Source organism: Phyllosticta capitalensis (assembly GCF_038381095.1).
Source record: "Phyllosticta capitalensis strain CBS 128856 chromosome Unknown BKA78scaffold_14, whole genome shotgun sequence".
In the NCBI taxonomy this organism is placed as follows: Eukaryota; Fungi; Ascomycota; class Dothideomycetes; order Botryosphaeriales; family Phyllostictaceae; genus Phyllosticta; species Phyllosticta capitalensis.
The window spans coordinates 134,689-161,483 of NW_027117452.1; the positions used below are offsets into that span (position 1 = coordinate 134,689).

At 53.8% G+C, this 26,795-nt stretch overlaps 9 protein-coding genes and 2 non-coding genes across 11 annotated transcripts; 6 read left to right on the forward strand and 5 right to left on the reverse strand.

Annotated features, from left to right (window-relative positions):
- Nucleotides 1–378: 378 nt before the first annotated feature.
- BKA78DRAFT_357824 (uncharacterized protein) lies at nt 379–1,684 on the reverse strand (the record flags this gene model as incomplete). Its single annotated transcript, XM_066892291.1, has 3 exons — nt 379–872; nt 924–1,330; nt 1,383–1,684. 3 exons carry the CDS (start codon nt 1,682–1,684, stop codon nt 379–381), a joined length of 1,203 nt encoding a protein of 400 aa, XP_066738196.1.
- Nucleotides 1,685–2,335: 651 nt separating this feature from the next.
- BKA78DRAFT_357825 (uncharacterized protein) lies at nt 2,336–4,292 on the reverse strand (the record flags this gene model as incomplete). The annotated part of the gene is made up of 4 exons (XM_066892292.1): nt 2,336–2,660; nt 2,937–3,456; nt 3,521–3,930; nt 3,985–4,292. The coding sequence occupies 4 exons, from the start codon at nt 4,290–4,292 to the stop codon at nt 2,336–2,338; spliced, it is 1,563 nt and encodes a 520-aa protein (XP_066738197.1).
- A 505-nt stretch (nt 4,293–4,797) lies between these two features.
- On the reverse strand, nt 4,798–5,415 carry BKA78DRAFT_328745 (uncharacterized protein). The gene has a single exon (XM_066889620.1). It carries the CDS (start codon nt 5,353–5,355, stop codon nt 4,939–4,941), a length of 417 nt encoding a protein of 138 aa, XP_066738198.1. The 5' UTR covers nt 5,356–5,415; the 3' UTR covers nt 4,798–4,938.
- A 1,909-nt stretch (nt 5,416–7,324) lies between these two features.
- On the reverse strand, nt 7,325–8,527 carry BKA78DRAFT_300687 (uncharacterized protein; the record flags this gene model as incomplete). The annotated part of the gene is made up of 3 exons (XM_066887240.1): nt 7,325–7,908; nt 8,016–8,155; nt 8,205–8,527. 3 exons carry the CDS (start codon nt 8,525–8,527, stop codon nt 7,325–7,327), a joined length of 1,047 nt encoding a protein of 348 aa, XP_066738199.1.
- Nucleotides 8,528–9,118: 591 nt separating this feature from the next.
- BKA78DRAFT_300688 (uncharacterized protein) lies at nt 9,119–10,475 on the reverse strand (the record flags this gene model as incomplete). Its single annotated transcript, XM_066887241.1, has 4 exons — nt 9,119–9,624; nt 9,680–10,065; nt 10,118–10,208; nt 10,271–10,475. 4 exons carry the CDS (start codon nt 10,473–10,475, stop codon nt 9,119–9,121), a joined length of 1,188 nt encoding a protein of 395 aa, XP_066738200.1.
- A 5,156-nt stretch (nt 10,476–15,631) lies between these two features.
- Nucleotides 15,632–16,357, forward strand: BKA78DRAFT_357829 (uncharacterized protein; the record flags this gene model as incomplete). Its single annotated transcript, XM_066892293.1, has 1 exon — nt 15,632–16,357. The coding sequence occupies one exon, from the start codon at nt 15,632–15,634 to the stop codon at nt 16,355–16,357; it is 726 nt and encodes a 241-aa protein (XP_066738201.1).
- A 1,188-nt stretch (nt 16,358–17,545) lies between these two features.
- BKA78DRAFT_t185 lies at nt 17,546–17,677 on the forward strand. Its single transcript has one exon. It is a non-coding gene; the product is annotated as a tRNA-Ala (tRNA).
- Nucleotides 17,678–18,256: 579 nt separating this feature from the next.
- On the forward strand, nt 18,257–18,361 carry BKA78DRAFT_t186. The gene has a single exon. It is a non-coding gene; the product is annotated as a tRNA-Thr (tRNA).
- Nucleotides 18,362–20,391: 2,030 nt separating this feature from the next.
- On the forward strand, nt 20,392–21,698 carry BKA78DRAFT_348078 (uncharacterized protein; the record flags this gene model as incomplete). The annotated part of the gene is made up of 5 exons (XM_066890580.1): nt 20,392–20,562; nt 20,687–20,706; nt 20,750–20,938; nt 20,995–21,451; nt 21,481–21,698. The coding sequence occupies 5 exons, from the start codon at nt 20,392–20,394 to the stop codon at nt 21,667–21,669; spliced, it is 1,026 nt and encodes a 341-aa protein (XP_066738202.1). The 3' UTR covers nt 21,670–21,698.
- Nucleotides 21,699–25,005: 3,307 nt separating this feature from the next.
- On the forward strand, nt 25,006–25,615 carry BKA78DRAFT_300692 (uncharacterized protein; the record flags this gene model as incomplete). Its single annotated transcript, XM_066887242.1, has 2 exons — nt 25,006–25,223; nt 25,276–25,615. The coding sequence occupies 2 exons, from the start codon at nt 25,006–25,008 to the stop codon at nt 25,613–25,615; spliced, it is 558 nt and encodes a 185-aa protein (XP_066738203.1).
- A 51-nt stretch (nt 25,616–25,666) lies between these two features.
- BKA78DRAFT_357832 (uncharacterized protein) lies at nt 25,667–26,208 on the forward strand (the record flags this gene model as incomplete). The annotated part of the gene is made up of 2 exons (XM_066892294.1): nt 25,667–25,709; nt 25,763–26,208. The coding sequence occupies 2 exons, from the start codon at nt 25,667–25,669 to the stop codon at nt 26,206–26,208; spliced, it is 489 nt and encodes a 162-aa protein (XP_066738204.1).
- Between the last annotated feature and the right edge of the window lie 587 nt (nt 26,209–26,795).

Here is a 26,795-nt window from a genome sequence, read left to right on the forward strand (position 1 = left end):
TCACGATACTCCAAGGTCGTCCTGTAGGAAACATCATCGCCAAGATGGATGCAGACATGGAACTCGCACCACATGCAGCCTTCGCCGCCTCTGAAACGTCCGCAGCGCAAGCTTCCCCATCACGGCACCTGACAAGTCACTTGGGCAGAGCCAGCGTCGAACTGAAACGGAATGAGTATGGTTCTCAAATTGCAGGTGGTATTTCCTGCTTTATCTTTCTCAGTACAGGTCCAGTTCGCTCCAAGGTCTTAAAAAGCCCCCCAAGGAGTTGTCGTCAATGAGCTCCGTCACGGGCATGGTACTGGGCAGAGCGTCGATTTGGCTCGACCTCCCACGATCGGTTTCTTTGCGAGCAAGGTCATCTACCTCCAAGCCGCATCATTCGTACTCATGGATGGCCTCGCAGTCTTCATTGACGTAAATGATTTTGAGACCTTCTTCTGGCTCTTCAATCCAAGCAGGGTCGCCCTCCGGACCCTCGTGGACTGCGTGGATGAGGAACGGCTCCAAGACGTCGGCATAAGGTCCCCACGTAACGTTCTTGAGTACTGTTGCTCTTGCCGTCTCGTGATGGTCAACGTGTCCAACGTGAATATGCTGGACACTGGCGCACTGCACGGCAACGATGGCCGCGACTAGCTCGTCGGCATACTCGTCACGGTCCACCCAGGTGCCCTCCAGGTCGAGCCACCCCATCGCGATCCATCGTTCCGCGGGGATTTCAAGACGGATGAGGTTTGCTTGTGGCAGGGCAAGATCGAGGAGGAACCCCATTGGAACGCGGCCCTCGGGCAGGTTGTACCACGTACGGGGGCAACGGAGACGCTCCTCACAAATCTTCATCGACTGTATGGTCAGTGCCGGGATGCTCACTTGTAACGTTAGACGAGACTCCTTTGCGAAGCGCAGGGACGGTTACTTACAGCCCAGCACTTCATGGAAATCTGCGATGGAGAGATCTAGGTGGGTCAACTTCTTCAGGGTGCCGCAGAGGTCGAAGAATCTCTGGATCGTGACGTGGTCGTAATCCCTTACCGCGCGGCCGAAGCCTTCTCGTGGCATGTTTGACAGGCGGACGACGTTGGGCATGAGCTTTATGAGGAAGTCAAACTCGAGGCTTATCGTAATCTCTTTGATTCCGTGGAAATGAGTATTGTCGAGTCCGGCGAGGAAACATTCCAGGTGCTGTGCAAACTCTACGGTGCCGTCAAGTTCCAGCTTTCGAAGATTGGTGGGTTTTGTCAGGATACGGCCGAAGGCTGCTGCCATCCAGCTCGCCGCGCTAGGTCCGAAGGCGGAAGTGTTCCAGAAACTGTGGAAAGCAAGCGAGCTTTGACATGTTAGGCGGCTCCTTCTGCTACTTTCTTATGTTAGAAGCTTACCTGGTGAATTCCAGAACGCGAGGCGCAGGGGAGAGGAAGACGGCCTGAAAGCTTCGGGATGGAAGCCTTGGCCTGTTTTGGGCGACGCGAGCGTAGTGGTGAGCACCGCTGGCTCTGGTGTTGAACTTGGTCAGGAGTTTGACTTTGGCAAACACAACCCTCTCTGCAGCAATGCGGATGGCTTTGCAAGCAACAGAGAACCTAGTGAGATCTCTGTGCGAGTCACGCTCGATCTGGATGCAGATTCCTTCGAGAATCTCCGTTGGCAGGCGGAGGATGGGGGCAATTTGTGGTGTCGCCATTTTGTCGTGCTGTCGGATGGGCATTCGCTCTCTGATCTTTGAGGGTGAAATCTTGGAGGAGCAGGTTGGAGCAACGGAGATTGTGGAAGCGAAGATTGTTTTGGCTCGGCGCGCTATGGTAGGTAGAGAACTCCCGCTTGGCAGAATGGTTTGGTGGCGCGCAGCGCACTTGACAAACGCGTCCCGCGCCTCTGCCTGTTTCTTCATCACTGCCCCTGTTCTATCCTCTCCTCGTCGTCTCCGTCCCCCACACGCTCCATCTATATGAACTCTCTGCCCTTGTAATCGAATCCCGCTGGTCCTTACAGCTTGAAAATTGTGCTTCCTGCGTCATCCCCGCAACTGAACTCAAAGCAGGTATCTGTCGATGGGAGCTCCAGGCAATGATGGCCGAGGTCAAAATCAGTTATTGCCTCGCAAGCAGAGTTGGCACCGACCTTCATGCGCTCTTTTCTCTTCTTGGGAACATCCTCGCCGAACCTGCTCGGCAATCGTGTGTTTGGGCGCTCAGGCGGATTTTGTTTTCAAGAAAAAGAACCAAGGGATTCTCTGGTCTATAAATACAATACCATTCGTACGGCTTCCCTCCGTATACCAGATCTTCTGGTCCCGCATTTCTGCCCGGTTCATCCTCCCCCCCCCCCGCTCCTGCTAGTCCCACAAATTATATTGCCCGAAGGCATCGCAGTCCTCGTTAACAACAAGGTGGTTTCTCTCCTTCTCCTCGTCATAGAATTCGGCATCCTCGTCTCTTTCCCCATCCTCAAACCATGCTGGGCTCCCTTCCGCCCCTGGGCTGACGCTGACAACCTTCAGGTGCTCGTTGTCAGTGGGATCATCGTCACCAGGGGGCTTCAGCAAGGTTCGGTCCTTTTCCGAGTCCCTTTCGACTGCGTATCTGTCCCAGTCTCTAACCTCGATATCTTTGACGCCCGGGCATTGGACAACGACAATGGCGGCGACTAGGGCAGTTGATCTATACCCCCCATGGATATGTCTTATTGTAAAGGAATTTCAACACTCTGCAGATTTGCATGTGGACGGATCATGTCCAGTATTTGCAGGGCGAAGAACAACCACTTCGAGGTCTTTTGGCAGAAGGGGTAGCTGACGCCCCGGAGATTGTCTTCAGGAAAAGCAAGCAACTACCCTCTTCTCTATGACTACAGTCCGTCTGTATACGACACTCTCGTGCCGGTGTTCTCCCCGCGCCTATCCTCCTCAAATTCCCTCCCAACCTCAAAATGTATACCGGTGGAAGACTTCCGACTGTTCATTGACGACAAGGCGGTTGAGTTCGTCGTATGGTTCGTAGACTTCAGCGTCCTCGTATTTGTCTCCGTCCTCAAACCACGCCGGGCTGCCTTCCGCGCCCTGATGGACGCAAATGACCTCAAAGTGCTCGTTGAAACTTGGGTCGTGGTCTCCGGGGGGCTTCAGCACGGTCATCTGCTTCTCAGAGATCCTTTCGACGGTGTAATTGTCGTCCCAATCACCGACGTGAATGGCCTTATTGCGTGGGCACTTGACGACAACGATGGCTGCTACAAGGGCAGTCGCGTAGCCGCCCACGTTGGTCCACTGGGCAGCTGGATCCATATTTCCCATGGAGATATCGCGTTCAGCAGGAATCTTGACGGTGTGAAGACCTTGCTGTGGACGAATCAGGTTAAGGATGAAGGCCATGGGTATTCGACCCTCGGCATACTGAAAGACTGGCCTAGGGCACCTCTGGCGCTCGCGTGAGACTTGGAGAGATTGGATCGACATCGCTGGTACATTCACGGGCCTGGCATTAGCAATTATCACTCCCTGAACCACCGAAAAAAGACTTACAGCCATCGGGATGCTCAAAGTCAGCGATCGACAGGTCAAGATGATGGAGCTTCGGAAGCGCGCTGCAAAGGTCCAAGAATTCTTGCGCTGTTGCCTGGTCATATGTCCTGAGGGAGCGACCGAAGCCCTCCCGGGGCCGATTTGATAGTTTGGTCAGGTTTGGCGCCACTGTCAACAAGAATCGAAATTCCATGCTGATTACAAGCTCGTCCAGGGTACCGAAGCAGCTGGTGTTCATGCCGGCGAAGAAACTCTTGACTCCTTGAGCAAATTGGTCATGTCCATCAATTTCCAGTCGGCGAAGACAGGTTGGCTTTAGCAGGAGGCGGCCAAGCCCCGTTGCCATCCAGGATGGCGTGGTGCTGACGTTGACGGAGGAGGTATCCCAGAAAGCGTGGAATGCAAGAGACCTTGAAATTGTCAGACAGCCAACTCATGTGGTACAATTCCACCGGTGAACTTACTTGGTGTACTTCAGAAAAGCGGGAGGCGAAGCCAAGAAAACGGTCTGCAGCCGACGGGAAGAGATGCGGGGGCGGTGTTGGGCCATCCGGGCGTAGTGAACAGCACCATCCCTGGTGTTGGCCTTGGTCAACAGCTCGATGGTTTTGAAGATGAGATGTTCTATGATGACCCGGATTGGCTTGCAGGAGGAGGAAAAGGCGACAAGTTCTCCAAAACCATTGACTGGGTCGCGCGCCACTTCTTCGCCGATCAATAAGACCAGCTCATTGGGTATACAAAGAATCAGGGGAGTTGTAGCTGATGCCATGATGTGTTGACGCTGGATGGATCACAGCTTGGTTGTTGAAAGTGGATGTAGTGAGTGGGTGGAGCGGAGGTTGTTGTGAGGAGGAGCGCGGCGGTGGGTGGAAGACATGCCGCTCCAGACGCGTCTGTGGTGCAGACTTGAGCCACAAGACAAAGAATAAACACTTGAGCGTGTTAAAATCGTGAATTCGCACGCCTTTGAAAGTATAATCCATGGGGAAAAGCTCTAGTGGGAGACAGCCCCTAGCACAACTAATTCGTGGGTCCAGTCAAACAAGGTCGGGTATTCAGCCCAGCGAGTTTTCGTCGTTGCCCTCGTGCCCTTGTTCAATGCACTTCTACGGGATAACTTGAAGCAAGAGCTTTCTGTACTTGTAGTGCTGACTCTACGCTCTGTCGCTTAGCCCTAACTTGTAACGAGGGCCAAGTAAACGAATTTTACGGCAGGTGAAGTTGCCCATCCTCTTTCCAGACACGCCAAAAAGCTATCCGGAAAGCCGAGAAAAGACGGATTCAACTGTAGGTATTGAGTCTTGACTATTCCTTCATTCTACCACTGTCGAACCACGTTCCTGTTCCGAACCCGTCCTTCTTTCTGGCACCCCCTGTTGCATTCTATACGTTATCTTGGTCCAAGCATTCCCAACTCAAAGGCCGTTATCGTCAATCTCGTGTATCAGCCAGGAGCTTGCCTGAACGGCAATGAAGGCCTTCCCCTCACCATCTTCGATCCAGGCGGGATCGTCCCAACTCACATCGTTCCTCAACCGAACCTCGTACTGCCCTAGCTCATAATCACCTTTGCTTGGCCCCATAGGCTCCAAAACTGTCGTACCTGCCATATCGTCGCTCTTGACGAGAAACCCCGCCCTTCCTACCACGATGAGCGGAAGACTGGGGAATCTCTGCGCAATGATGCCGGCAAGGAGAAGTCGTTGTACTTCAACAGTCTGCCGCCAGAGCATGGGCGTCATGATGGGCCCAACCGACGTCCAAATCGGCTCGGGAATCTCCACCATGTGCAGCTGTGGTTGGGTTTCGATCCACGCCATGATCATGCCCATCTGAGCGGGTGAGTCGGTATTCGAGACCGTGGCGTCTGGTCCACGACGGCGTTCGCGAGAGATCCGAAGCTTTTCGATCGGCAGAGCCGGAAGTTTGACTGTTTTGAAACGTCAGCACTAAACTAGAAGAGTTCGTGAAAAGAAAGACCTACGGTGGGGCCAGTTGAAAATGATATCTTCAATGGTAAGGTCCAAGACTCTCAAGCTCTTCAGCGAGACAAGCATGCACAGGAGCTCCTCAAATTCCCACCCTTCGTCCTCCTTGTCTTCGCGTCCGTACCCTTCCCTCGGAATGTTGGAGAAAGTGACCAAGTTAGGCGCGAACTTGAGCAGAAACCGGAGCTGAAGGTTCAAAGTTGCTTCTATCAGATGCGGGAACTGCACCCCTCTGATTGGGCTCAGGAATTGTTCAAGTCCTTTGGCAATGCGTGCGTCGAAGTCAAGCTCAAGCTTCGTGAGGCATTGCGGCTTGAGTAAGATTCTGCCAATGCCCTCAGAGATCCAGGTCGGCATTTCGGCAGAGGTGACGTGGTAGAAATCATGGATCGAGAGTGACCTGCTACTTGTCAACGGAAATGTCGTGGTCATGTGAGTTGAAACTTACTTTGTGTGTCGGAGAAAGGACTGTGGCCAGCAGGAGAAGATGAGGTGGAGGCGTCTATGATTGATTGGCGGACCGCCTTGCGCAACTTTGGCGTAGGTATTGGTCATCTCGGTTGTGTCATTGCCTCGAGCGAGAAGCTCAATGTCTTGAAAGACAAATCTTTTGGTGCTCTCGTGGACCGCCCTGCAGGTCACTGACAACATGATCAGATCGTGCTTCGAAGTTTTTGCAACCTCCTCGATGATGATGTCGAAAAGCTCTTGGGCAAGGTCTAGAAGCGGCGACTCTTGTTGAATGGTAGCCATCTTGGTAGCAGCGTGCGGATTAGGAACAGTGATTGTGGGCTGCGGACGGAGCTGGCGGTAGATGGGATGTGCTCGACGGAGGGAGCGGATGGCTTCGAGATGACCAAGACAGTTGCACCAGAGGAGAGTCGAGCGGGCGTTGGACGTGTAACAGAGCCGGAAGACCCGCAAAGAGAAGATGGTAGGCGAAAGGGCCCGTGAGCGGAGGACGGATTGGCTGAATTGAATTGGCAAAAGGACGGAAAGCAGATCGGGGTGCGAGAGATAGTTGGCAAGTGTCAGTCAACAGCAGAAGCCGCTGAAGCAAGTGCTGGAAAGCAGCGGTCCGGAGGCAGAAGGATAGGACGTGGACGGGTGTGGCTGCGCAGGTGCCGGTGAGTTGACGCTGCGATCGGGTGATGGCGCTCCGTGAGAGAAAATCAACATTGGCGCCGCTGATGCTACCTGGGAGTGTGGCTGGGCCGACCATGACATCAGTCAGTCACTTGCCATGTTGCGCCACAGACTGTCGACTGCCACTTCAAGGACACCCAAACTTGTTCTCGCCTTGGAATTCGTTTTGACACTGAAAAAGGGTTAAGTCTATGCCACGAATCACCTTATGCGATTCCGACTCAAGTACAGCTTCGCGGCACCAACTGCTGTCTTGAATTGTTTAGAGTCCCATCTTTAGCTGTTTTTTATCCCTTCGAAGACACAAAGAACATCCGCTGCCTGATGCAACCTTTCCAAAGGAGCGAGGATTTCTGCACCGTTTAGTAACCGTTCACAGTCTGTTCAGGGGCGAAAGTAAGAAGGGCGTAGCAGCACATCAAACGTTTAAAGCAAGAAAGTGAGGTTAAGACCAAAAAAGTGAGTTATAGACTCGAGCACAATTGTACCAAGCAGAGTCAAGCGCTAAACAAAGACATCAGTGTACCCCTCCGACGGAAGCACGGAACCCGCGCGGCCCCAGCGACAACCGATGCAAAACCAACAACGGTGACGTTGTCGTAGCTCTATGTCCGGACGCTTGCGGCACAGACACGCTCACCCCTGAAAAGTTTTGAGAGTCCCATCACTATTGCTTTTCAAGGGGCTCATCGAAACCCCTTGCGTAGCATAGCTTTTCATTTTCAACCAAGGGAACGGGCAAGCGACCGTTGACCTTCAAGCCGATCTTTGGGATGAAGTACCTCATCCCCGTCCAGTACTCGACACCATTAGGAGTCATTTCCTCCGACAATCCCTTTGCAAACATCTGCACCTGCTTTGCTTCGAAATAGGGACGAGTTTCTGGTGTCAACATTGGGGGATAGAAGCTGAAAGCATCTACCTCCATGGCTTCCCTGACAGTAGACTCAGGGACCGTCAAGGTTCGGTCGGGTACGAAGGCTAGTCGGTTAATCGATTTTCCCACTCCCACAGCCCAGGGATGGGGCTGTTTGGAACCCCGTCCCCGCGGTAAAAGGGATAGAGCTCCCGCATATTCCGGAGACTGAGATCGTGCTCCTTGTCGTTCGTTGCCAGGATGTAGAGCAGGGCCATAACCACGCAATCCACGTGCACTCCGCGAGGAGGAAGACCATGGTCGGTAATCTGCATAGGCGTCGAGAGGAAACGTCCACAAGTTCTTGGTAAACGAAGGAGTCGGACTTGGACCAGCTAAGGAGCAGTCATGATGCGCGCGCAAAGAGATGGCCGTATGCGGCGATAAGGCCAAAGAAGACGAAGCAAGCGGGCGGTCGCTTGTTGAGAAAGGAAAGAGGGACCTTCCACGATCGAGTGATGGAAGTCGAGCTCAAGCGATTCCAATTGCTTGGGTTTCAACAGCATCCGACCGATGCCTTCATGGAGCCAGGCTGGAATTGGAGCAGATTCAATAAGGTAAAAGTCGTGGATGGCGAGGGACCTGAAACTTGTCAACGGAATGTCTTGTGATCATGGCGGCCGAGACATACTTTGTGAAGCGCAAGAACGACTGCGGCCAGCTCGAAAAGACCCGATGCACTCGACTATCAGTGACGTCCGGGCGGCCTTCGGCGATCTTCGCATAGTCCTGGGTTTGTGTGGCGTGGCGCTCGGTGCCATCGCGTGTCAGTAGTTTGACCTCATCAAATACGAGCTCTTGCGCCGTGTCGCGGAGGTCTTCATGGCAGCTGGAGACTGAGATGAGGTCGTGTTTTGAGACTTTGGCAACTTCGCCCAAGATCAGGAGAAGCAGCTCTGGTGCAAGCCTCAGCAGAGGGGGCTTTGGGCTGGAAGCTTGTCTGGTGGTAGCCATGGCGCGATGGATCGTGTGAGGGAGTGAATGCGATGAGCTGCACATGTTTCTGTGTGGTGTAGCCACAGAAGATATCAAAGGCTGGGGAGACAACGGCGGGCCATGCGCATCGCTTGATGAGCCCAACGGCCTAGTGAGGTTCCGCACGTGACTAGGTGCTGCTCATGGGTTCCGCACGCCAAGTGCTGCCATGTCTAGATAACGCTTCCATGACACATTTAGCCCGCAGTTTGCGAAAGCCCCTCTCTCCAAGAATCAAAAAGATTAGAATTACCCTTGAGCTCCTGGCAATCTTTTGAAGTGAATAATGTAAGCTTCAAATTTTAAGAAAAGGCGGAGTTGCACGCAATTTTTGTGGCCGGAAGGAACTTTGTCAAAAGAGCATGGTGGGTGGTAGTGGACAGTTACTATATACATATGAGGTGAAGAGAAAGCTGTAGTCTTCATTCGTCCTGACCTGGAGCAGTAAAGTACAACACGTTCAAGTTGAATGCGCCCAGCTCATGACATCTTGCATGATACAACCATGGTCTCTTCGCGTTCCCCCAATACATCATTCTTCATCCTCGAGACAATCTTCATGGCCGAGTCTCAGCGTGAGAGGATCTCGCACTTCGGATTGACGGCAAGAAACTTCTTGTGCGTGATCTTGTCTTTTTCAACCCAAATTGCGGGATCATGTAGTCCTTTACAGACCTCTCGGACTTCTACTTCTCCTGCCATTATGTTTCCCTCTGGCTTCAGGTGCTCCACAGTGACCCTGCCGGCTTCCTCGTCAAATTTGACTTTGATTGTATTCTTTCCCACCTTGATCGTATCGAGATGGGAAAACTTCAATGCAATGATGGCGCACAGCATCATAAAATAGTACTCGTCGTCCCAGCCCTGGGAAGAGATCAATCCATGGCGGGGCCATCTGGACCAAGTCTCGCTTGTTTCGGGCAACTCAATGGTAACGAGTTGCGGGAGTGTATCGATGAACGGCATGAGCAGATCAATGAAATCGAATTTTGTCCTAGGGACACCTGGGGAGGGCAAGCGTCGCTCTTTAGCAATGCGCAGTTTCTTTATGCGAAGTGGAGGAATCTTGATGTCTCCTGTTCAAAAGTGTCAGATCTCTGTACTGATGGTCTTCAGAAGCAAGAAACTCACTTGGAATCTCTGTTCCAAGGTACAAGTCCAAAGTCTCAAGCCAATGAAGCTCGCTGCAGAGTTCAAACAATTCCTGCCATTCCCGCCCTTCAAAGCGCCTTTTGGCAGATCTCCAGGTCTCGCGCGGTCTGTTGGATAATCTCCGGACATTGGGCGCATAGTTCAGCAGGAACCGAAGATTGATGCTTAATGTGATATCTTGAAGATGAGGGAACTCAACCCCTTTTTGTTCAAGAGCATATTCCAGACGCATGGCAGTTCCATCGTCGACGTGAATCTCCAGGGCTTGCAACTGTTTTGGCACGAGCAGGAGCTTCGCAATGTCCCAAGCCACCCTCCAAAAGGCGACTCCGTCTACCGAAAAGAAATCATGAAAAGCAAGAGAACTGCGATCCCCATCAGCTGAAGAGTCCCGGATGATAGTTCGGTATGACTGACCGCGTGTGTTCCAGGAACGGAGGTAGCGTTTCAAGAAAGATCTTGGGAACGCCGTCGTATCTCGTGACGCGATGTTTCCCCTGTGCAAGCGCTGCACAGTTCGGATTCGGCTCATATACGTTGCTGATCAACTCGACATTCTCAAAAACGAACTTCTGAAAACCTGGATAAGGTCATGCTTTGATATTTTGGCGACCTCCTCGAGAATCATGAGCAGCAGTTCTGTGGGAAGCTGGAGAAGGCGAGACGGATGCTGTTGAGTTTCCGTTATGGTACCAATCGATGGCAAGGTGGGGGTTTGAATGCGACGATTTTGATTGCGACGGTTTCGAATGCGACGAAGAATTGGTTTGAACATGATGGGATGATAGTGCCGTTGAGATGATGCACAGCGGGTGCCGCTGATGGTTTTAAGCCCGCCGGATGAATCACTTGCCGCTTTACATCAACGCTCATTGACAGCCTCACCAATTATGACCCCAGCTCTGAATGACTGGTCCTACCTCTACATTTAGCTCAGCTCATGCGCGCTCGCACACCATCCGCCTACCCTCCACCCTCCTGTCGACGTTCAAAGATGAAGTTCTGCGTCCTCTACTGTTTCAGCTGCCCACTGATGTGGATGGCGCGCGCCCAAAACGTTCCTAAATCCTGCTCGTGATGTTACAGACGACTGCGCTGAGCGCCCAGATCTCCACCACTATGAGACTGTTTGCGCGACTGAGTTACTTCTCATATGGCTTGATGTGCGACTGGCTGCGCGACTAGCCAATGAGATAAAATGGGACTGTACACAGGCGCGTTGGCAGGTGCGTTGGCAGGTGTGTTGGCAGACGTGTTGGTCGGCGCGTTGGTATAGGTGTTGGTGGTCGTAAGCTGGGCAAGCGCGCGGGATGCAGATTTCAGATCCAGGGCTAGGGTCAGTCATTCAAAAGGTCGGGTGCGTCACTCGGCGGCCCTGCGCAATGATGCAATGAACTTGATTTGACCGCTGCCGAAGATAAACAGGAAAGGATCCATACAAAGCAGATCATAGGTGCTAGGCGCATTCAGCTCAACCAACAGGGGCGGAGGGAAACTCGAAGCGTGTCCAACAAGGACGCTTGGGCCGTGAAATGCCGCTGCAGCATCAGAAATTTGCCAGGAGCGCGTCCTGAGCATCGGAGTGTTCCTTTGCGCTGATAAAGGGGAACGACCATGTTGTTAATATAAAAAGGCTGCGGCGCCTCGTTTTTGGCCTTTTGAACTCAGACGACGGTTTTGCAAACAAAACTTCGTGATTGAGCAACCAGAATTCCCGCGGGATGCATTGATAGGGAATGATCGTCCCTTGGCTGCCTGAATCGCCTGTGTACGCAGCCAGCGGCTTTCTCTTGCAGTGATGTTTGGGCACAGCTTTTGTCATGCAGTTGACGTTGACAAGGGAAGCAGTCGGTTTCCCTTCATCATCCTTCTCAATCTAGGCGGGCGACCCATCTTTGCCTTGGTGGTCATCCATGAGGAGGAGCTTCTTGACCGGAAAGCTCTTGTCGCGAAACCACATTTGCTGCGATTGAACGTGCTCCTTCCAAGCATCCCACTTGTGGTGTAGACAAATGATTGATGTTCTTGCCTCCTTTCAGTCGCCGATGATGTGGCGCTTAGGCTCCAATGCCGCGGCGTCCTTAGAGAGAGATTATCCTTTGAGATGGTGACCCCTTTTTCAGCACAGCACTGGTTTGATTGAGATGGAGGCAGTGGAGCGCCTTTGGCGCCTGGGTCATCATCCACAAGCCCTTAGCGATGAGATTTTGGGTAGCAGCCAAGTTGCTGTCGGAGCTGCTGAGCTGTCATAGCCACTGCAAAAGTGATGCATGTGAATGACCTGATGCAGAAGTTAGCAGGAAGATCCTTTTTGCTCAGTTTTGAGAATTTGCGCGAGAAATTTGAACGGCTGCAAAAGAACCCGCACGATGACGCGGCAGATGCCATGCGATGCGATACGTGGATGAGACTGCGCCTTCGAGTGGCGCTGCAAACGCAATCAATTCGCCTTTCTCGAGCAGATACCTTCCAAAGCACGTGCTCCATGCACGAATCGCGAATTTCCTGGTGCCCTAGAATAATGGACGGGCGGGCTATCGATTGGTATTTGGCCGACGCGGTAGCATCTCTTCCAGCGTATTCTGACCTTTGCGTGCGGAGTCGTCCGTTGGAGTCGACGTGTTGGTGGACAAGAACTCGCTTGGGCACAGTTTCTCTGCGTCGTCGTGAAGAACTCCTCGTTGGAATAGTGGCGTTCGAGGCAGGACAGCTGTTGAGGGAGCTCGGAGTCGTGACGTGTGAGGAGTCGGGAGTACCGGGGACGGCTCAAGCGTGGTTGGGGGAACTGTTGCCGAGACAAAGAGCGATCTGTTCCAGGTCGGGGGTTGCTGTGTGTCGGCAGGGGTTGTAGTCGAACAGTTTTCTACACGTGTCGCCGACCTGATGTTGCACTTTGAAGTCAGTGTTTAGTTGGCGCCACATTCGGAGTTGGCGCGCCTGCCCGTTGCCAACGACTTGCGGGTGCGTATCAAGACAGTCGCCTTCCTCCATCCAACCAACTCCACAGCACCACAACACTGCAACGCCACTCCACCACACCTCATCTCACATCTCACCAGATATCTCTTTCATCTTCTACATCTGCAACCCTCACCAGCCCGGTAACCCAAATACTGTCTCTGCCAAGTGGAAAGCGCCGATGCGGTGGCGACGACGACGGTGAAGACCGCAGAGCATCAGACTCGCGCATGACCCACGAGCAGCTTACGGCTACCACGGCCCAATTTGGGCCAACTCCCAGGGCGTTCAAGGATCTTGGGCGCTTTGATCCAGCCACCTACGACAACTGCGTTGACGAGGACCAGATCTTCCAGACCCCCGGGGCACCGGCTTTGGACATGGCCAAAACCAGCACCACCGCGTGCACCAGGCGTACGAGCACTTGCTGCTGTATTGGTCAACTGCCTGTCGACGACCAATGCATCTTCAGGGGGATGCAATACCTTCCGATGCAGCTCGGCGCACTCTTCTACCGCATTTATCTACCGCATTTACAACACGATGTTCAGGGAAGGAGAGAAGAAGGTGGGAGCGATACATCGCGCCCCGGCTACCTTTGCCGCCCTAGACACTGTCGTTGGACATGGTCAAAAGCAAGCCACGGACTTCAACAAGTCTCTACCATCCCTCCACGGCGGAACTTGTCAAACTATACAACGTTGCCGACAAGCGTGCAAAGTGTGAGGCGATTGGGAGCGCGAGTGACGGCCAAACTCTTGCATATTCGCACCCGAACAATCACATTGATGTCAACGCTGACCCGCCTCCACTCAAAGTTCCTTTTAGAACAGCCAGTGACGCCAGTCCCCATGCCCGCTCTTACCGCCAAGAGGATATCGACTTCAGTGCCGTCCCGCCTCTGCTCAACGTTCGTATTAGAAGTGCCAGCAACACCAGTCGACTCTCTCGGGGATACCGCAAGAAAGACAATGACCTCACAGCTGTTGGGGTACCACATGTCCTTTGGATGATGGCCAGGACTTCAGACGTACGTTGAGCTCTCTTGTCCTTCCTTGAAATCTCTCCACCATACTCCGTGGTGACTTTTCACCTTCGACCTGCTGAGACTGTCGCTGCGGAGACATCATCCTACACCTGACACTCCCGCGCCCTCTTTGCCTTGTCACGAAACACTTCCACGGCTCTCGCTGACCACTCTCTTCCAGAATCCATCGGTCGCACCCTCTATCCGTCAAGCTTTGCTGCATTATCCTTTCAGTTCGTCAAAAGGTCCGTCTCACGGCTGCGTTTCCCCTCCCGCTCTCTCTTGCGCTCCTGAAATCTTGGTGGTTGCTTTGGCTGACTGCTCTCTTTTCGCAGAAAAGGGTCGATTGCATGAATGCTTTGCCGCCTCTGCGGATGGCGCGGGCTTAGTTAAGTGTCTACTCCCCCTATATCCTTCCGGCCCCAGTCCCTCATGATGACTACCTATACTGGTCTCGTTCGTTCCGAGCTCGTCGCTGCGGAAACTTTCCTCCGTCTGATCCTGCCATTTCCACTCTCATTTCTTGGAGCTGCTTCCTCGCTCTCTCTTGCTGACTCGTTGCTACACGCAGTATCACGAAAGACTCTCCAGAAAATCGCAGTCCTCCATCCTATGACTGCATGTTTCAACATCACACGCACAACAACCCGTCGCATGTAAGCGGCCTGCTTCCTCACCCCTGTCCCGACACACCGCAGGATACACACACGATGAAACGAAAACCCCATCTCCTATCTCCCACATTACCAGCCCCCTCGCCTATCTTTGTGGCGGACAGCACAGCGGCAGACTGCGCCAGTGTCTGAAGCGGTCCGCCAGGTGCCGGCGCCTCACGTCTCCACGCTGCACACGACAGCGTTGCGGCGTGGGTGGGCCGGCAACTTGCTCTGGCCCGATTTTTGGTCCCACTCGAGACTCGGTAATCAGTCCAAGCTTGGGGGCTGTGGCTAATGGAAGATTTGTTCTGCAGGGGCGACATTGCGGCGACGGCCAATGGATGGATGGCAGGGATACGGGAAGGGTGGGTAGATGGGTGGGTAGGTGGGTTGAGCGCAATCAATCAATCAGATTCGCTCGCTCATCCGTAGCGACAACTGGATGCTGGCTTTGGTTGGATGTGTGTCTGCCAAACACTCGTGGGCAGCAAGTGTACAGGGCTGGTCGGTGGTCGTGTTTCTTTGGCCGCTTTCTACACACAGTTTTTCATCACTCCAAGCTGGTAACCTGATTGGGAGCGGAAGGAGGCAATTGCTTCGACTTTGCCACCGCGCCGTTGTCACACGCAAAGAATTCCCTGCTTTTCGAGCCTGTTGATGATCTGCTGGTGTTTGAGCCGCTGCTTCCAGCGCAAGCAGTGCCTTTTGACGCGTATAAGACGCTTGCTCCGCTGTTCGGTTGAGCATGGTTGGCTGGTGGTTTTGCTGCGTATATATAGCATCATGAGAAGCTTCTCCCCCTACTTGTGGCGTGTCTTCTTTGGTTGTGTCGAATCCACCACCGGCATCGACCTGACGGAGGAGGACATTGCAGCTCTCGAGGAAAGTCCGGTTGACATTTTCGGCACTGGAATCAGCGAGGATTCTCCTTCACGAGAGGACGAGGTTTCGCGGCGTGCGAGCAAGCAAGCAAGCTGCTGATACTGGAGATGGCGGCGAGGTCACCACAAGCCCGGCGCGCCTGTCGAGTATCTCCCCTGTTACTCTGGTGGTGTGCTGCCTGCTGCCGACACTTTCAACACGTGTATCCGTCGTCTTCTCTGATAGCGCCCGGGAGTGATGAAAGACTACATATAGGGGGTGGGACTGACTGACTGCTGAAAAGAGACTAGCTTGGTAGAGTGCATACTGTTACTGTTCGCAACCTTTTGTCTCTCCGCCTCTCTCCATCTCTTCCCTCAACCACCTCTTCCCATCAGATCTCTCCATCCACCACAAGATCACAGCATCATGGGTACCAGCGCATCCCGCCGCCTCCGCCGGCTTCACCTCCAGCCCATCGACCGCACTGAGCAAATCGCAGCCAAACGGCGCATCCGGCACAAACTCAAAGCCCTCAATATCGCCACATCCCACGAACTGCAGCTTCACCGCGCCGACTTCGCCTCCAGCCTCCTCACCCGCCGCGAATACAAAACCGCCCGCGCCGCCACGCTCCTCCACACGCAGCGACTCACCCTGCAAATCGACCCGCCCACGCCTCCCCGCGCCAGCCTGGCCGGCCTCCCGCGCGAGCTGCGCCAGCAAATCTTCCTCAACTTACTGAGTGACGACGACCTCGGCGACGACCGCCGCCCACACGCCATGATCGCGCAGGCCACGCGCGTCGGCCTCGTGTGCCGCACCTTCCGCGCCGACATGGGCTACGTCGAGCGCGTGTGGCGCGTCCGCTTGGCCGTTCAGAGCGCACTCTACGCGCCGCAACGCGCACACTTTGAGAGCGTGGCCAGAGGCTTGAGCGCGGCGGCGTGCCTTGCGCAGACGCGCGCGCTGAACCGCCGCATTCGCGAGGAGAGGAATCGACGCCGGAATGAGAGGGCTAGGGAGAAGCAGATGAGGAAGGGCGAGCGCGGTGGTGGGAGGGGCAAGGTGCGCAGGCGTGGTTGGAAGCGGGCCGGCAAGACGGCATGGTGTCAGACGCCTTGGTCGGGCTCGCGCACGACGTTTGACGAGTGAGATGGCGCCACTGATTGCAGACGTTGGTTGGAGGGAAAATTTGCGGAGAGCATTGGTGTCGTCGGATTGGAGTGGTTTCGTGCGGCAGGACGAGGATGAGGTTCGTCTTGGAGAGGTGGCGTCCCGTTCACCCCTCTTCTCTTTCGCCGCTCACTTTCGCCGTTCTCTTTGAAGATGCGATACTGACTTCTGTCTTTTAGCTTAGAAGCGTGAGACTGAGCAGCCGGTGGAAAATCGCCAGTCGGAGACCCGCTTGGCGACGACAAAAAAGTGGGCGTTTGTTTCTGGGACGAGGAGGGACGCCGTAGACACTATCAACAACAAGCCAGATCCGTTGTCTCCTTTTCATTGTTCCGGCACACTTGATTTGGTCCGCAATTCTCTTCCCCCATTCTTAGTTCCATGCAAGTCTCTCTCATCGCCGTTTGTCGTCTCCGTCACGCACCCGCCCACTCGGTCCCTCCGCCGCCAAGTGCGTCAGTCTAACCGTCAACGGCAGGAATTCCGTGCGTGAGGACCCTGCTTCAGGGCTGTTGCTAATGCTCCCGTGGCTGCGTCCACAGCTTGCCGAATTGAAACGCGCTCACCCAGTCGCCATGCGGTTGCTGTTGCGGTTGCTGTGACGCTGGAGCGAAGCACACATCCATCTACCATCCATCACTTCGTCATGTCCGTGCTTCCACAATCCACTGCCACCAGGGCATGTCTGTCGACCGGACGCTGCCGTGCTGGCCTCCCGCCGCCTCCGCCCGCACCACCTGCAATGCCTCAGTCATCCCGTCGACGCCCCTCTCTTGCCACAATCCCTCGCCCAAGCAGCAGTCTCGTTTGCGCTCCGCTCAAAAGCCGAGTGACGCCTTGATGGCATTTTGACCATGGGCAGCTCCTCGCTTCCAGTCCTCGCTCCTCGCTTGCTGCCACCACGGCCGCCCGGGTTTTCCCCGCCCTGCCCCACTCCACTCGCGTCGGGGCCCTCACTTTTTTGCGGCTTGCGCACCACCGGCGCAGCACGGCACCAAAAAATTCCTCTCGGAGGTCGTCTCTCTTCTCATTCCCCCATCTCAATGCTCCCTTCCTCCCTCTCCTAGCTCTCTTCCTCAACACTTTTGCTCTTCCTATCTCGCACATTCCCCCTCTACACCATTGAAACATAACCCTCTTTTGCGACAGAATTTTCATCGCACGCCCGGGTACTTGGTCTAGGGGTATGATTTTCGCTTCGCAACAACCGTCCTTTGGAGCCTCGAGACATCGAGACTTGTAGTCGATGAAGCACGTTACGTATGTGAAAGGTCGTGGGTTCAATTCCCACAGTATCCAGCTTTTTTGCGCTTCTGTTTTGGCTGGGGAGGGAGAGGATTGTTGAGGTGGGAAGGGAGGGAGGAGGAGGTAGAGTGTACTGTTGGGGGCGAGGTTGTGTGGTGGGGTGGGGCGTGCGGGTGTGGTGCGGTCGGCGGCGCCACGACGAGAAGAAGCCGAGGAAGAGAGACCCCTTTATTCCTGCTTGCCTTCATGTTGTTCCCGCGGTCGACCGAAGAAAGCGATGCGCGATGATCAATCACCAACAGACGACGAAGGAGGACGGCCGGATGGGAGCCGCAGCGCGGTGTCGCAGCCCTTTTTTCCGCCCCTGTCCGCCGGCGTGCTCGCTCCGCCCCGTCCCGCCGCCGCCCTCCCGCGCCGCCGCTTCTGCCACGTGGCGAAAGCAAACCCTCCGTCCACTCCCATCCGTCACCCCTTTCTCGTTTCCTCTGCGCCCCTTGCTCACAGCCAGCCAGCCAGCCACTCCTTCACTCTTCCACTCCCTTCTCGACCTTCCCTGCACACCGTTCCGACGAATTTTTTCTTGCTATTCTTAGGCTACGCGTGGTGCTGCCAGAGATAAGGAATTGCAAAATTGCCCGCTTGGCTTAGTGGTACAGCGTCTCACTCGTATGGCACCGGCGTTGCTTGGTGTACGACATGGTTATGAGAAGATCCTCGGTTCGATTCCGAGAGTGGGCATTGCTCTTTTGTTTTGCTCGTTTCGCGATGGGGTGGGGTGTTGGGGTCGGGGGTAGGATGTTTTCGTTTTGTGTTGGGTTTGGCTGGTGGGCGGATGAGGGAGGGAGGTGGGATTGACACGGGGCTCTGAATGATGGGAAAGAAGAGGAAGAGCATGAGGACGAGCGCGGCATAAACAGGTCGCTAGCTGTCGAGCGAGCGAGCTGCGGCTGTTTTGTCGACGACTGCGCCGCAAAGAGGATCCAGGTCGAGTTGAAGCGGACGGGCTACCGCGTCTGCATGCTCTGGGCTACTAGAGCTTCAGCTTCTCAAAATTCGACCTTTTTTCTCGACTGCGCACGACTCGACTCGATCTTTTCTGAGCGACAGATGGTCGACTGATTGACCGACCGTGATGTATCCGTGGTTTTCGCACGGGCTCCTCTTGACGTGCTCGATCTGGTCTTTGTCTGGGCGTCTTACCTGACGCATGCTCTTTCGCTGGATACTGGGGAAAGCACATTGTTTTGGCGACATGTCGCCGATGTCCGGGGGGTTGTGTTGTTGAAGAGCTGCCTGGCAGCATTGGTTTAGGCCCAGGGGCAGGTAAGAGAAGTGGTCGCGTCGTCGACACGGGTTCGTGGTCTTGATAAGAAGGCCGCACAGAGGGCGGATGCAGACTTGTTACTTGGAGCTTCGATTTCTGTCGTCTTGCTGGTCGGAGTGGCTGTAGCTCGGGCAGAGTCTGTCTGTCTGTCTGTTGCTAGGTGTGGCGAGGCTGTCGTCGTGCGCGGTGGTAGTTGGCAAGGAGCGAATCTGTGGATGGAAAGACGGAGAGCAAGAGTCGAGTGCTGATGTGTGTATTGAAATAAGTGAGTCGAGCGGAGCAGAGCGGCCGTTGTGTCCGCATGAAAACTGCTAATGCCATACCAGGAGCCTCGGTGTGAAAGAGGCACCGAAACTCCTTGCAATAGTGACAGACCGGCTCGCGCTCTCACGGCTTGGGACACACCAAAACATCAAGTAGTCTCCTCCTGGCACTGCCGAACATGAGGAAGTCATCCTGATAGGACGCGATAGACGCATTTGGAACCAAGACACGACTGACGACTTTGCGGTCCACTGCTTCGATTGGAGCGCCTTGCTGCTGAGCTTGATTTCTACGCAACTAAGGAAGGGCAATGGCCAATGGCCAAGCCCCTGCCGTCGTTGGTGTTCCGAAGAGGAATGTGCTGACCATTCAGAGGCTTCCACCCTCGGGGCTCGATGGGCTCCTGCAAAAGGCTGGCTGGACGAGTTTGCCGCGTATAGATGTGAAGGACACGGAGGGAGGAGGAGGTGTTTGCGTTTGAATCGCTGTCACGCTGACGAGTGTACGGGAGCGGGGGACGATCGGTTGGTCAGGGAGCTTGCTGGATGGACTTTGTTACTATATATGGTCAGCGTCTGCCATGAACGAGCGGCCTTGCGCAGGAATGACGATTGACGAGAGGCTGAGACAGCGCGTCTTCACAGTTCTGGGCGACTTGCCGTCCGTCTGAGCAGAAGAGGATTACTGTTGAAGACGCGAGTTTTCGGCGATGATGAGACGGACAAGAGGATGCTCCAAGTTGAGGCTGGCTTTGAGACGTGCAGAAATGGAAAGTGAAAAGCAGATGATGACGTGGTTGGAAAATCTGCGGGACAAACTGGACGAAGAGAAGTTGTTGTGTCTATGTGGTGTCGCTTTGCGATCATGCATGGGGACAAGAACAAGACGAGGGAAGCGGCCAGAATAACACTTCGAGACTCGAAAGTTGCTGTTCGCCTCTTGTTGCTACGATGCCTGAGGCTCTTGCCGGCAGTCGACGCGACTCCTCTCGCCCTTCCTCCGCGCTGCCTTTCACCATCAGCACCAGATCTGCCGCAACCATCCATCAACTGACAGCTCTACAGTCTGCTGCCGCCATCCATCGAGCAACGCAATCAAGATGTCGACAATTATCGCTGTGTTCCCGAGGCATGTGATTCATGACGGTTGTTGACTACAGCCGGTTCAGAACACGGCTCTGATGTCTCTTGTCGTCCCTCGCCCCCGCCAGAGCACCACGGCGTTGACTCCTCGCCGCGGCGGTCGCAACGCCGACGACGCTGCCAAAGCCATCAACCTGCGTAACATTCGTGACGGAGTTGACGTTTGTACCACGGTCATGGTTCGCAACATTCCGAACAAGATGGATACCGTAAGTTCTCTTTTTCTTCCGTCAAACCTTGTCCACTTCCACTGACATCTTGCTCGCGCAAAGCAAAAATTGATCCCCTTCCTTCTTGCCCTTCCTGCGGAGCTCCTTGTTCTCATCATCGAAGACGTCGCGCATGCCGAGACGGTACATGGAACCAGAACCCTCCAGTCTCTCTCCTTGTCCACAGACAAGTCAAGGATCTTGCTGAAGAGCGGCTTTCCAAGGCCGTCATGCTGCTCCGCAAGAGTAGAATGCGGAGGAACAATCTCCAGCAGCACTACGCCGCAGTGATCCAAGGTCACGTCGCGGAAATCTTCACACCAAGGCTCGTTGCGACTCTCAGGCATCCGCCTGTGGCATTGTTCAAGATGACCGAGTAAGTCTGATGCTCCAATCATCCCATAGAGGCTCCATCTAACTGATTCTACATAGATGCATCGCCCTTCATCAGTTCTGGGACGCTGAAGAGGTCTACGACCATGACTGGATTGGAAAAGGAATCAAGTCGCTCCTCCAAGCTCCAGCCAGGCTCAAACGTCTTCATCTCGATGGGAGCTACGAACTGGCCGACGTCCTGGAAGACCAATTCCACTCGCCTCCCACCATCCCTCAGTGCACCACCTCGCAGCGCACACCCAACAGCAACGTCAGCCGCACCGGTGGCCACCGCTACGGCCGCGCCCCTTCTGGTCTGCCTCCCGCCTTCGCCACACCCGCTGTGCCTCCGCTCCATCATCACCAGCGCACCGAGTGGGCCTCTGCCGTAGCCGGATCGCTGAAGCTGAGGCTCTCGTTTTGCATGCGTGCTTGCCTTCGAGGGATCGAGGATAATGATGTCCACCACTTCATACGGAAATTTCAATCTCAGTACCAGAGACGGTTGCTGTTGGTTCGTTCGAAGACATGCCAGGGCCAGAGATGGAGGACAAGATCGCATACTCTTTGCCTATCACAGTCATTACCATGTATTTCCAAACATCAGACGAGTCTCAATTAGCGAGTGAGCAATTATGGAGGTTCGCAAAGATGGCAACAAGAGAGCGCTTGGAGGTATCTTCAGGAAGCAGTCAGATTATGAGGCAACCCTATGCTGGGACTCTGGTATAAGCGGTATTGAAAGTGGAAAGTGTTGAAGCAAGTATACCCTAAGGACTCTGTCAGGACACATCTACTATATATCCACTACAGATTGCTCTAATGTTGAAGATGAAAAAGCGACCCGCGTACAGGCAGAGAGCTAGGGGAGGATATTAGTGGTGGTTTACTTAGTAATCATGATGCGTGTGGATCTTGAGAGGATGCAGGTGAATCATTACAGTAAAGACAGGGGGGCTTAGTTTCCACATACAGGAGGAAGGAGAACAGTTCTTGCATTCTTTATACACATAAGCTCTAGCTAAGGGAATAGCCCTCCTAAAAGCATGCGGCTTTTGATATTTCCTTTGATCTGATGCTTGCTTGTTCTACCTACGACTGCTACCAACACTGCTAAAGAATGCTACGGTCAATTGATTTTCAGTCTAGGTTTAATCAGATACTCGAGCCCGATGCTAGCATATTGAGAGCTTTGGTTCATTTGTCCCAAGATTCAAGAAGAGACATGAGAGAATCATCTTCGGGGGCGTAGTGAGAAAATGGAGAATCGGACCCTCACAGCTCAGTTACAGCGACATTTCAAAGGAACTAAACATTATCAAGGTTTTGCAGCTAGGTTTTGGAAGCGACACATGGTACGTCCTAAAGGGTTTCCCGTGCGGATGTGCGTGGGCGATTGCTCGGGAAAGCTAACACATTAGGTGTTAATTTGGATGTGCGAGGTCATCGCGGAAGCGGCAGCTCAAAGTCGGCAACCGGCGACACCTTTACTTCCACACATCAGCGACTCAGGTCCTTTTCACACCACCACCTATCTTACTCTTCCAATTCTCTCTCCATCCGCACTCTACCACCTTTTCAAGTCAACTCTCCAGCAACAGCTAGTTTCACTCCTAGTTGAGTGGCGCCGTCCTTACCCACCACTCCGAAATACTAACCAAGTCATCTTGAGCAGGCTTGCTTGATCCCTGTCGGCCAGCAAGAGGTTCAACAACATCTACACAAAGATAGTACCGCTCAACCCATACTGTAGAGAAGAGAGATCTAAGTCACTAAAAAGAAAGCACAGCACAGTCCTCACATACCTCTGTCAATGCGCATGCGCCCCTTCAGGTGGATACTACTAGGTTTACAGCAGCACACATAGTCAGTTACTTTACAGCCACAGCAAACTCACCTAGGTCCCCTGCGGCTTCAAGCCACTTAGTGGCGCGCGTCTGTCAGAGCGCTTTTCCACTAAGAACAGCAAGAGTTGTCACATCAAAGTCCGTTTTTCCGATGTTTGGGACCGTGTTCCGGAGCACTCACTGGCCCTGGTCCTTGATGCAAGTTTTCTCCAAGCTTCTTTCAGACCTAATACTCACTGTTATTTCAGGTTGAGTCAAATTGTCGCTGCCTCCAATGGTTGCTATTCTTCCTAAGCAGTCCTTGGCCCCAGGTCTTGCAGCAAGTCTACTTTGAATCTATTTCTAGACAGCAGTCCAAGGCCTAAGCTTCGCTCAACCATAAACGCTTCTCCAAGGACTCTGCCTCTGGGACCTCAATTTAAAAGAGGACAAGATCTCGTGCTTAAAGAATGATCTCAACCACAAGCATGAGTCTTCCATGGAGCGCGAAAATGAGCTCCTCCAGCTCCGCATGTGGAAGAGCGAGGCCGCGGCCTTTCAGTAAGTCTTCTCCAAAGTTTTTTCGGTCTTAATGCCCACACTTCTTTCAGCCTTGTCGCTCACCACTCTTCTAGAAAACTCCATACAGCAGGGCGCAATGCGTCAAGCTCATCAATCGGTCGATCGCCTTCAAGTTCAACAGTCTCAAGGACGCCGAGCGCGCCGTCTCTCACCCGAACTCTGCCATTGCTCGTGAGACGCACTCGCGGTCATACTCCCCCAAGAACCCAAAGACTTTGATTTCTCGTAATGCAACAAGCGAGTCAAAATATTTGGCGCACCGGAGTTGCGTCAAACTCACCGACCGCTCGATCGCCTTCAAGTTCGACAGTCTCAAGGACGCCGAGCGCGCTGTCAAGCACCCAAACCCTGCCACTACTCGCGAGACGCTTGAGTTCCTTGCGGTCGTAGTCCTCCCAGAGCCCAGAGACTTTGCTTTCTCGTCAGGTGCCGAGCGAGTCAAAATAATAACATCGCCCGATCCCTATCCAGCATATCGGAGCATCGTCAAGTCAGCGAGGGTTGTCGGGGTTCACTGGCACCAAACATCAAGCGTCGAGGCTCGGAGCATATTGAGACAAAGGTACGCCATCCTGAACCGAATGGTTGCTTCAAAGCTAATGGAACCGGTAGTCTGTCTTCCGAGAATATTATCCATCGAGCCCGCGGTACGCCGCGCGCTGTCGCCCGTGAGGCACCTGTTTGTCCGCGCCATTAATGGGAGGATTGGAAAAGCCGCGTGGAGCTGGGTTGGCGAGGGCTTCGGCCAGAGAGTACTTCCTCTTCGGGCCAAACGCATGGGAGACATGATTTCGTCTGTCTTAATGGATTACAACGGCCAAAGGAAGCCTGTGGTGGTCACGGCAAATATGGATTCCCCAACCACTGAAGACCAGGGCATCAAAGAGCAGCGCTCAAGAGATTGAGAGATGGATCTGTTCCGTTTCACTGGGCTCGAACGATAAGGTATTCAAAAATCAACAGCTGGGATTCAAGCGTCTTTATCACTTCATGTAGAGGATGCCAAAAGCTTTTCTTCACCTTTTGTGTGAACACTGTTTGGGCACGAGCGACGGGGTGTTCACTTTCCATTATAGTTTTGCGGTAGACATTACGAGGAAGATGAGTAGCAAGTAAGTCCTTCTGTCGCCCATCTCAACCTGGGACGGAGCTTGTCTGCCTCTTTGCAGCAAAAAGAGCTCATAGCTATGCAAAAGAAAAGAAGCATTCAAGTGATGCTTTGCGCCCAAAGGACGCCTGTATCTTGATCTCGATTGAAGTAGGGAAAATATATAATGAAAATAACACTCGAGTTTTAATGCTCAGGATGCGTCTTGCACACATGCGTGCTGCTCGCGTAGCTTGGGCGACGGGCAGCGAGCGGAAGGTCATGTCTGGAGTCAAGCAACCCAACACTCTAGCTGTCTCTGTATCACGACCCACCACCACCGCCGACCTCACCACAGGGTTTCAGACAGTTTCTTGATCCATTCTTCTCCCATACGACTGTCATCACCTTCCAACATGACAGAGATGTCACCAGCATCATCACGGATGGCTCGCATCAAGAACCGTGTCCAGAAGCGCTGCCCGCTTTCGAAGCTCCCCGACGAACTACTCGAGATGATCATCCAAGAACGACATTGCCGAAAGCCGTGGCCAAACGCGCTCTCTGATCGAGATGTCCCTGGTCAACAAATACATCCGCAAGCTCTGCCTCGAGAGAGTTTTTCGCACCGTCTTCTTGCTTCGAAGGGGCGACATTACACATGCCGGAGTGCAGCAACACTTCGCTGCGGTTGCTCAGCAAAGCGCATCTGAGCAGCGCGGGAGCACGGCTTCCCCCGAGGTTCTGCGTTTGTTTATCTCTCCGCCGCTTCACCTTCTCGCACACACTCGGTAAGTTGTCAAAAGCATTGGAAACCCTTGCTCAAGCTGACGTGGGCGACAGCTCCATGGCAATCCATCAATTCTGGGCCACCGACACAAGCTCTTCTGGATACCCAGACCCTAAGATACGCGTAGTCTTGAAGGGCCTCCAGGCTATGCTTCGCGCGCAACGGAGACTTCACCGCTTGCACGTCGATCTCGACCAGAGCTGGGCAGACATGTTGGAATGGCAAATATTCTCTGAGGCACCAGAATTTACGGTTCCCTGCGTCAAAGAGGCCATTTTTGGGACTGAAGTTGGATTCATGCTCAAATACACGCCCAACGTCGAGCGGCTCTCCAACCTAACTTTCATGGGACGCTGCGAAGAGGCACCCACGGGCCCCTTTCGGTTCAACTAGGATGTTGAGGCCGTTTTCTTCTCCGGCTGCCAGTCTCTCCCAAATCTACGCATGCTGCAGCTCTCCGTCGCTGGCTTCCAGGAAAATTCCAGTGGTAAATTGATTGCTACTATAGGAGAAGTTGCCAAAGCTAATGTATATCAACAGTTGAGATTCCAACCCTCACCTCATTGGAGTATTTCAGCATCTCCCACGCAACCGCAAAGAGCTGCGCGGAAACCTCTGTCGACGATCAGGATGTCATATCGACGGGCCTGATCTTGGAAATGGTCAGGAAACAGCCAAATCTTACGGAGCTACATATCCCACGCCCTGAAGACATTGTCATAGGACCTTGGGTTGCGGGAACCCAATGGCATTGGAATCTTGACTTGACGGACTTCCTTCCCGCGGCGATAGTCGCTGCCAAAGTCCCGCGCATCGACCGTATTTTCGTCGGCGACAACTCCATGGTCGAAGTAAAGCCGGATGGAAAAGGCGGTAAAGTCTTGAAAAAAACCAAGACCAAGAGCTGCCAGCCTGAGGATCGACCGCACTACTCTCTTGGGGAAGACGCGACACAAATATGTTGGCACCTTCAATGGGACTCTTAGAAAGAGCCCCAGGCAACATTCGAACACAGCTGGAACGGCGACAGGTACGAGCACATTGAGTTGCCGCTACGGATTGAGCATGATGGAAGTGAAGGGATGGCTGCAAGGATTGAGAAGGACTATTCAGGGACGCCAGTTGCGGTCGTCGTGAACGTGGAAAATGATGGCATCGAAGACATGGACGTGTGAACGGGAGCACATGCACGGAAAGCCTGTCCTATCGACGGCGAAAAGGTTTCGTCCGAAGAGAGCTAGAGATTTGCACCTGTATACCGGTAGAGTAGTGACCTCGATTAGTTGCTCAGCTGCCCTTATGGTATGCCTGCGAGCACCTTTGCTCCAAAAACCAACCATCATCTCCATCTCCATACGTTCCCATGACAGTGGTGAATTTGAGTCTTTCGTCGGACATTTGCGGCGTGCGGACGTGTCTGTGCCCTTGGGTGAGCCCTGACCGATTCCCTTCGGTAGACCGCGCCTGAAGAATCCTGCCCAAAACACTTCAACAATTGGCGCTAAGGACCGCACCACATCGTCCAGAAAACAGCAGCCAGAGCTTTTGATTCTACCCATCAAGTAACCTCTTA